The 10,650-nt window shown below is 32.9% G+C and overlaps 1 protein-coding gene across 1 annotated transcript; it reads right to left on the bottom strand.

Moving 5' to 3' along the window:
* Positions 1 to 2,463: 2,463 nt before the first annotated feature.
* Positions 2,464 to 10,388, bottom strand: LOC107475685 (transcription factor SCREAM2). The gene is made up of 5 exons (XM_016095344.2): positions 10,233 to 10,388; positions 9,987 to 10,118; positions 9,606 to 9,776; positions 2,713 to 2,793; positions 2,464 to 2,538 (listed from the first exon to the last, which is right to left on the bottom strand). Exons 1-5 carry the CDS (start codon positions 10,377 to 10,379, stop codon positions 2,464 to 2,466), a joined length of 606 nt encoding a protein of 201 aa, XP_015950830.2. The 5' UTR covers positions 10,380 to 10,388.
* Positions 10,389 to 10,650: the final 262 nt, after the last annotated feature.

Raw genomic sequence — 10,650 nt, 5'->3', positions numbered from 1 at the left:
AAATAATAGTTTACCTAAAAAGAAAATATTTTTCTCCCTTATCTCAATCAATTACGCACGATGAGAGCAACACCAAGTCACTGACAACCACCTAACTAACAGTTAAAAACCTTTAATTTTAATTAAAAGATTAATGACATTTTAAAGATTTTCATTATATTTTTTTCCGATAAGATTTTTATCCGGGTTAACATAGTTTTGTTATGATTTTGTACTACAGGGCTCAAAGCCCAAAATATATACAAGATAGTGAAGATACTAGACACTAACCCAAAGCAAATGGGAGAAGTGACATTAGCAAAATAAACATTACTAGACAAAAACAAAATGAAACAAATCCAGATACACAATTTAACTTGTGACAAAAACCTACAGAGTGGAAAAATGTCCAAAAAAAGATAAACAACAACAATAACAACAGAGCGGCATGTGTGTGATTATTGATATATTTAGTGATTTATTCTCTCTATGTATCAATGAAATAGTTGCAAGTCTAGTTAATTATTTGCGTTTCTTCATTATTGTAATAATGTGAGGGATGTATTGTTCCTAGGGACCGTTGTCTTTCATGTTAATAGAGAAGTACCGAGTTGGGTTTTTATTCATTATTTAGATGTCACACTAGATGTTTCATCACAGCACCATTGACACCACAAGAGAATGACGATGGACAGAAGGACGATGCAGATAATTATATGGACCCATAGTAATCTGGATTTTTTATTTAAATAAATAAAATAAAAATAATAATTATCAAAATAAATAATTTTAAAAATAGTTACCGTTATACATTTTCTAGTTATATCTCGTTTAAACTGTAGACAAGATAATATAAAATTTTATGTATTTTGTTTACAGTGTAAATGAGATATGACAAGTCAGCTGTAATGTGTCTATCTCGTTTACACTGTAAACGAGATACATGAAATGTTCATCTCGTTTACAGTGTAAACAAAATATATAGAAGACAATTACAGCAGTTATAAAAGGATGTGTAATTCTTGGTATTCTTCACAAACTTTTTCTATCCTTTATGTGTCTCATATTTCTCACAAATACAAGGCATTACTGGCCAGTAATATTTCATATATTGTTGTGCTTGTGTATCTCAATTGTCATATGAGAAATGGCGACAACGGGGTGACATTTGAGTGTGAGGATCCGATATTGTTTCGCACTCAGCGTGTGGAGACGTTGTCGGATTTGAAGAAATTGATATTGAGCAAGCTCGGTAGTACACAAGCGAGGGAAATCGGAAGGGTGGCGTATAGGTTACTGGCACCCATGGGTAACGAAATCTTCCAGTTTCGACTCTTCTGACTTCTTGGGGACGAGCATGTGCGACTGATGTTCGACATCCATGGGAGGATCATGGTGGAGCAGGTAATGGGGCTTTCAGCAGAGGTGGGACACAGTGGGGTGGGAGTTTCGTACACTCGACCTATGTACAGGACGACCGACCCTTCGCACCACCGCCTATTCATGTCGCCATTCCAGTGGATGAGGCAGAGGAGGGCGAGGAGGAGTCGGACGAGGATTATGTGGCGGACAGTGCGGATAGCAACTTGTCCGACAGTGGGGAGGAGGATGAGTGTGTTCTGGAGACACCTGTGCAGACTGTGGCGCGCCATGTCCTGCCTCCACCTCTCCCGATTCTGGCGCTTTCGACAGTTCCATGTCACTATCACAGTCTGGATCTGAATGCCATGCACGAGAGGACTCCCTTTTTGGACACGGGAGAAGAGGATTACAACCTAGACGGCGGTGTAGAGTTTCGGGTCAGCCACAAGTTTAGAAGCCGAGAGGCAGTGCTTCAGGGTGTGAAGAACTACAGTATTCAGAGGAGTGCGGAGTACCGGGTGATCGAATCGAACCGGTTAAAGTACCATGTGCAGTGCCGTCAAGCTGAGAATGAGTGTCAATGGAGTCTCCGTTGGCCCTTCGGCAGAACCTCGGATACTGGTAAGCTTAAATTTACTTGCGCTTTTCAATACTTTTGTACGATATATTCAGTAGGTGCACCAGGTTGTTGGACTTGTCTGTCAATAGATACCCTCTGATTAGTACATAATATAGTACCAGGCATACTGTCGGAGGGTCTCCGAATCGTCGGTCGGAGGCATCTGGAGGATACGATCACGCAACCACACCAGCTTCAGCGTGAAGGACTCCTTCCTCTACGCGGCCTGCGGTGCCACCACCGGAGGCCTGGCACCAACCAGCTGCTCCACCTTGCCCCACGTCTCCGTGCCGTACCATTTACCGAAGTCACGAAGGCACCCCAACGGGATTTTCGTGTACGCGTAGGCCTAGGTGGTATGCCACGTCTTACAGGGTGATAGTGACCTCACTGCACGAAAGATGAAACGTGTGAGTCTCCGAACGCGATCGCTCCACGAGTGCTGAAATTAGGGAATTGTCAAAAGTGAAGTCCCTGAGAGGCACCGTGTGCCGAATCTGGCCTCAGCCAGATACGAGACGTTGGCGTCCAGTGGAGGAAGGGTATGGATGACTTGCTGGGGCAATAGAAGGCGAGGCCTTTGCGGAATAAAAAAAATTAACTTATAAAGAGATAATCATAAATTTTTGTAGTCTATTTAAGAACATAGAGGTACTTCTACTTAAGAACATACTTCCATGTTTCTAGTCTACACATGTCTCTAAATTACATATGTCGGTAAGCAAATCCTAATTAAGTCATAACAATCTTACAGAAGCAAATACAGTTCTAAATTCATCATACAGTCCAATCCCTAAAGCATTTGACTCACTGCTTGTCACTACAGGACTACCCTAACAATGTCAACATACTTAGATTAACCGAACAAAACGCAACTAACCTCGAAGTCGGCTGCCCTTTATGGCGTAATGTGACGTCTCGTTCAGTCTGTTGATGTCCCCGTCGTTCTCCGCCTAGCGTGCCATCACCGTATCAGTCTCAAATGTGGTAGGAAAGGGTAAAAAGAGAGGAGAAAGAGGTTGACCAAATCAAAATGGGACCTAGAGTCAGCTGTAAACGACTTATACTTATAGGCGCAGTATGGGCTTATCTCGTTTATAGTGTAAACGAGATAATTAGTCTATCTCGTTTACAGATAGACATAATTTGGTTGACGTGTCTTATCTCATTTACACTGTAAACGAGATACATGCAATATCACTTCGTTTACACTGTAAACGAGATAAAACTAAAGAATTTAAATTGGTAAATATTTTTAAAATTATTTATTTCGGTAATTATTATTATTTTATTTATTTAAATAAAAAATCTATAGTAAACTTTTGTTTTATTGTTTAGTGCCCTATTGTTTTAAGTTAACACTTTTTTTTATTTCATACATACAGTTTAATTTGTGTTATTGACATTTTAATTTATTGTTTTAATGTAAATACTATTTATTTTATGATTTGTATAATAGTGAATTTTTTTAAAAAAAAAATCGAACTCAAGGTTATGAGCATATAATATATTTAAGCGGGTATGAATTTTTTTAAAAATATTTTTTATTACCGACGCTTTTGTATTGGATTATTTGATAGTAATTACACAATTTTTTTTAAAAGATTAAATCTTTTTAATCCATTATCGTCAGATTTAGTGTTAGAAAAATTCGACAATAATTTATTAAAATCAAACATTATTTGTGTCAGAAAAATCCAACACTATATTCAAAATTTTTCTATGAAATCCTAAAAATTCAAAGGTAACGTTGTAAAGAGAAAAGGTCAAAAAAATAAAGAAGAGAATAAAAAATCAAGAATCAATAAAGATTATGAAACGTGTACAACAAGCAAATAGGAGAGAGCTTGATTAGTTAGTGTTCTGTTTCAATAACAAAAAGCAGTTACAAGATCTTTCATTATAGACAAGGCTTCTTGCTTCTAAACCTTCTATGATATGTGAGAGAAGCTTCAAGAAGTATTTACAGCATCATCAAGGCCATGAATTCAAAGTCTAAAATTTCAATTGAGATCTATCAAATATGAAGAATCAGCAAAAGATTACATAGGTAAAATTTACACTCTTGTTGATTCATTAATTGCTATTGATAGTCATTATCTGGATGAAGATCATATTCAAACAATCCTTGATGGATTAACTGAGGAGTACCAAGGATTTATCTCACCTGTCATGTTTAAGATGGGACAAATCACTGTCATAGAGACAGAATCATTTCTCATTGCTTATGAAGAAATGCTCTAAAGATTCAAAAAACTGCAACACTTGATTCCATTAGCTAATCTGTCACAAGCATCAAGTTCCTTTGCTTCTAATTTCCAAAGAGGCATGAATACAAGAAGAGGAAGAGGAGGAAGGTTCTCTCAGAGATGAGGAAGATACAGTTACCAAAAACCTTTTTCTACAAGGAATAACTAAAGATGACATCTATATGTTTTTCCATTTGTTCTATCCTAGGACTATTAAATGCACAGCATTAGTTGCATCATGTAATTCATCACATAATGTAGAACTTTGGCACAAAAGACTTGGCCATCCTTCAATTAGAATTGTGCAAAGTATTATGAATAAATGCAATATTTTCTTTATGTCTCTGCCTAATAATATTGATATTTGTGAATTTTGTTCTATGGCCAAAATGCACAAATTGTTGTTTGATGACTCTAACTCTGTGTACCTAACACCTTTAGAATTGGTATATATAGATATTCGGAGACCAGCCCCATCTATTTCCAGAAATGGATACAAGTATTACGTATGCTTTGTTGATGCTTGCACTAAGTATACATGTATTTTCTCCTTATTAATAAATCCGAGAGCCTTGTTGCATTTCAAAATTACAAGAAACTACTGGAAAATCAAACTGGATGTACAACAAAATCTATACAAACTGATCATGGTTCTGAGTTTTTATCAAATACTTTTAGATCTTTTCTCTTGGATTGTTGCATTTCACATAGACTAGCTTGTCCTTACACACATCAACAGCAGAGTAGTGTTGAAAGAAAACATAAGTATATCACAGAAATTAGATTATCTCTTTTGGCCACAACTGGTTTTACCTTTAAAATTTTGGGAAGATGTCTTTATTACTGTTGTACCATTAACAGATTACCAACTCCTCTCTTGAACAATTCTTCACCATTTGAGGCTTTGTATCATAAAGAACCAGATTATACAACTCTCAAAGTATTTGGTTGTGCTTTTTATCCGAATCTCTGATCATATAACAAGCATAAATTGGATTATAGATCCCAATTATGTCTATTTTTGGGGTATGATAGTCAACATAGAGGGTATAAGCGTTTATTTTCAAATGATCAATTATATATGTAGGCATGTTCTCTTTGATGAAAGGAAGTTTCCATATTCTATCATGTTCCCTACTAATCAGAATACTTCTCAAACAAATGCTACTAACAATGATTCTGTGTAGGTCATAAATATTTCTTTCAACACTAATTCTATTGATCACCTCCATATTACACAACCTATTATCCTCATCCACACACATGACACAAGCCTCATCTTTAAAATCAACACCTATAATACATACTACATCAGAAACAATACCTATCAATTCTTTAAAATAGCATCATATTACTCAAAATCTCCCTCATGGCCATATTCCTATTTCCAACATAGAAATTCAACTACCAGTGTCACCACCTTCTCAAATTATACCAACGCAACCTCCCCCACTTCCAACACTACCCCCTCTTCCAACTAATACACATAAAATGATTACTAGATCTAAATCAATTAAACCTGCAAACTCTGCACTAACTGTGGTTACTAATGTTAATGATGATCCTGAATTTCTATATCATATACCTAAGAATTCTACTGAAGCTCTCAAGCATCCTCAATGGACTCATGCTATGGAGCAAGAATACAAGGCTCTTTAAAGATGTCAAACTTGGACTCTCACAAGTCTGCCACCTAATTCCACTATAATAGGAAGTAAATGGGTGTTTGCACTAAAAAAGAACTCTCAAGGACAAATAATTAGTTATAAGGTCAGATTGGTGGCAAAGGGATTTCACCAAAGGGTGAAGGTTTTGATTTTGATCAAACATTTAGTCCTGTAGTTAAGCCACAAACTATTCGGATTGTTATCACTTTAGCTCTTCATAAGGGTTGGCAATTGAGGCAATTTGATTTTGATAATGCATTTCTTAATGGTATTTTACATGAAACAGTTTTTATGGAGTAGCCACAGGAGTTTATTCAACAAGATTCCACACATATTTGCAAGCTTAACAAGGCTATATATGGTCTTAAATAGACACTCAAGGCCTGGTTTCTAACTCTAGCTTCTACTCTCTCTCATTTTGGACTTAAAAATACTAAATTAGATCCATCCCTTTTCATTAGAAAAACTGCAACTTCTATTACTCTTCTTCTAGCATATGTAGATGATATTTTACTCATAGGAGATAATCCACATGAATTGCAGACTCTAATTCAACAGCTCAATACATTTTTTTCTCTTAAAGATTTAGAAAAATTTAACTATTTTCTTGGATTGAAGACTACATACCATGGTGACAATCAGATTTTTCTTCATCAAAGAAAGTACATCAAGGATTTGTTAGATAAAACAAAGATGTCAACATCAAATACTGTACCAACTCCGATGGTTACATCTACAAAATTACATATTAATGATTCACAACAGTTTGATGACCCAAAATTGTATAAGTCTATTACGAGAGCTCTTCAATATCTTACTCTGATCAGATCAGATATCACCTATTCAGTACACAAAGTTTGTCAATTTATATATTCTCCAACTGTCAACCAATGGAAAGCAATCAAGAGAATTCTAAGATACATTAAAGGTACAATAGATCAGGGACTGTTATTTTCTAAAAACACTGACTTGAGTAATAAACAGCAAGCAATCTTAAGGTCTAGCACAAAAGCAGAATATAGAGCCCTGGCAGCAGCTCAAGTTGAATTAGTATGGGTGCAGAATTTACTTTTTGAGCTGCATGTGACATTGAAGACCTCACCAGTTATCTATTGTGATAATCAAGGAGCTTGTCTCCTTACAGCTAACCCAATTCTAAATAGCAAGTCTAAGCATTTTGAACTTGATCTGCACTTCGTTTGGAATCATGTCAGTAGAGACAAATTGTTTGCAACTAATATACTTACAAAACCTCTTACATTGCCTCTCTTTGCGAAGTTTAAGCACTATTTTGGTTCACTCAAGTTCCCCCTTCAGTTTAAGGGGGAATGTAAAGAAAAAAGGTCAAGCAAATAAAGAAGAGAATTAAGAATCAATAAAGATTATGTAACGTATATAACAAACAAATAAGAGAGAGTTTGATTAGTTACTGTTCTGTTTCAATAATAGAAGGTAGTTAGTTTTATAGCTATATATATAAAAAGTTTATGGTGTAGTCAATAAATAAAATTCTTTCCTCTCAATTCTAATCATAAAACATTACTTAGAATTACTTCTTACTTCTCTGCACTTATATATCTCAACAAACTTAACATTTTGCTGCAGACTTTATCTTAATTTTTTGCTGCATAAATCTAATCAATTTATATTGAATAAACTTCATAAACGTGTTTCCATGAATAGTTTCTTTGTCATTAAACTTAACAGTAATAATATCTTCTATTATATTTACATACAAAATTTGAAAGTAAATTCGATGGTAATTTATGTATTTCCTTGTAGTGTATCGTCTAAGTAATAGCTGATCAATATGTAATGAATATAATTGAGGTGGGTCCAACTACTATAGATAGAATTAGATAATAGATATTATTAAAACTATATAGAATAAATAAAAAATTTGTATTGTAATATTAGGGAAGTGAATATGTGAATTGTGAAATGCTTAAGACATTTCTTCTCTTGAATCATTTTCTTTTCCATCAGATGATTTTTTTTATTTTTAATTTCCTAGTAAATCCATTTTCTACACCTACCGTTACGCAATATTGATTACCTATAGTTGCACCAAACATGAAAAACCGGACAAATTAATTCTTCATATAATGAAGCAATGTCACATGTAACATGAGGGCTAATATTCTTATTTCTTTTTTAATAAAACATATAATATTACTATCACTTATCAGATTCTTTCACTTGGATACGTAAATTTTACATTTAAAACGAGATTATAGAAAAGGAGTGGGACAAAACAAAAGCGCTACATTATTTTTTTTTCTTTCCGCATTTTGTAAATTGATCTTTAATTCATGTTATAGAAAGATAATAATTAAATTATTGATATTTATTATATTAAATAATTTAATTAAATATATTAAATTATTTAACCAATTTTAATTATCATGACTTTTTTATCTGAACAGTTGCTTTAGTAATCATGTGACTTTTTTTTAGGTGAAAACTCAGGTAAAGTCGAGTAAAGTTGATATTTGAGAGTTGTTGGATAAAAATTTAATTAAATCAGTCAAATCATTTAACAGCTCTCAAATATCAACTTACGTAAAGTCGACTTCACCTGAGTTTTCACCTTTTTTTTTAACATTGCTGAACAAATCCAAATATACCGGAGGCACTCTTAATTTTGAAACTAAAAACTTCAGATACATATGTATATGATCAAATTGAAAATAGCAATGTATGTTTTATATATTTATAATTTTGTCTTTAACATTTTTATTTATAGATAGAAAATTATATAAGACAAACTTCATATTTTAAAAGAAGAGAAAAATATGTAATGTATGAAATATGAGTAGATACAAAATAGATGTTTTGTTCTGAAAACAAAACAGTACAACCTCCTCGTGATGTTTTGTTCTGAACGTTACTATTTAGAGGGTGATAGATATATAATAAACTCCAACATGTAAGATTTTAGAACACAAATTTTTTGCCTAATAATTTATATGATTAAAAAAAGGGTACGAGCCGTGTTCTTTACCCCCAAAACATTTTTTGAAAAATAATTACAAATTAACATATAATAATATGCTTGAATTGTTTATTAAAATTCTATAATTTATGGCTCGAGCAAAAAGCTACTAAATGCTACTAAATGTTTTTTTTTTTTTTGCCTAAACCACACAATTTAGACCTTTTCGATTGTAATAATTCAAAAAGTGCAGTGCTAGAAGTGTTATGTTATTGTACTATGACATATATACACTAAGAAATTGGTAGAGAAATCAAGAGGATAGTAACGATGAACAGAAATAGAGCAATCCTACATGAACATCACTATTTCAGTTTCATGTATGTATTATAATTGTTTGACTAAAATTATGAATCTAATTTAAAAAGAGAAAAATAAATACATATATGAATAGATAAATAAAAAAAATTATTAGATATATAATCATTTATGTGCTTCTTTCTACTAATTTAAATTTTGCATGGTATCAGAATATTCATAATTGAAAAATTTAGAATTTGATTTTTATTATTCTTCAAAAAAATAGCATAAGTCAAAATAAAAAATATATATATAAAAATTCCAACAAACTAAAAAAACTCTTATTTAAAAAGACATATTAAAAATATAATTATTTATGTGTTTTTTTTTTATCTATTTAAATATTTAGAAAAATTAATTTGTTATCAAGAATAATTATATATGTTAAGAGAAATAACAAATAGTAGGTATAGTAGATTATATTATTATCTTACTTCTCCTCCCACAGCTTCAAGCTGGAAATTGTCTTCACAAGAAACCCTAGCGTCAAGAACATCAAGACCCAGTTCTTCAAAGGCCTCAAGTATTGCCACAAGCATACCGGGGCAATTCCTTTCTGAAAACACATTAATAAGAAAACCCCTTTCTAGGGTTTCTACCGTGACCTGAAAAAAATTCAATAATAGTTTGTTAATATTATCTAATAATATAACCAAGCATGACTTCATGAGTAAAAACAAACGCTCACACATATATAGAAGCTAAAAGATAATAAATTTAATTGATGATTAGAATAAAAAAGATGTATACAATAAACTCTAGTTATTTAACTATTTTTATAAGAAAAAGAAAAGTATAAGACTAATAATAAGCACCATTGGTAATTCATCTTGGGAGGTTGATGATGAAGATCCAACGGTTCCTAGCTCTGAGTTAATTCCCTCCACTTTTTGCTTCAACTCTTCCATGTATTTGGTGGCATCAACAATAATAGAGGCTTTGTTCATCTGCCAAAATACCAAAAGAATAGAATAATTATTATTATATCGATGAAAATATTGATTATTGCATTGAAGGAACAACCAAAAAAATATGCTTCTACACTATATGCTATTAATTACAGCACTGGAATTTGTGGCGGTTCGAAGCTGTTGCAACATGCGTTGCATAGCTGCTTTTTTTCTCCCCCTTGAAGACATATATGCTTCTCTTTCTTTCTTTCTTTCTTGAATCCCTTTGATTTCTTTCACTTCTTCATCCAAAGGCATTTAATGGTTTTTTTTATATATACAATGGGAGGCCGTACAAATAATTGTATGTGATGATCTCTTGTTTTTTTCCTTGACGACTACCAACTTATCCCCGACAACATATCATGCTTTTCAAAGTTGAATTACAAATTTGCCCTTAGGAATATATATATATATGCTATTATTATTTCTTGAGGAAAATATATTCTAATTTGTTGTTTAATTTAGAGTGATGATCACTTGGCCTATACCATGTTTCCTAGCTCGGACAAGAATATGTATGTACAAA

The sequence above is a fragment of the Arachis duranensis genome, chromosome 2, assembly GCF_000817695.3.
Source record: "Arachis duranensis cultivar V14167 chromosome 2, aradu.V14167.gnm2.J7QH, whole genome shotgun sequence".
Classification (NCBI taxonomy): domain Eukaryota; kingdom Viridiplantae; phylum Streptophyta; class Magnoliopsida; order Fabales; family Fabaceae; genus Arachis; species Arachis duranensis.
Note: the sequence above shows the minus strand (reverse complement) of the source record. Positions and strands in the feature narration are given on the sequence as shown.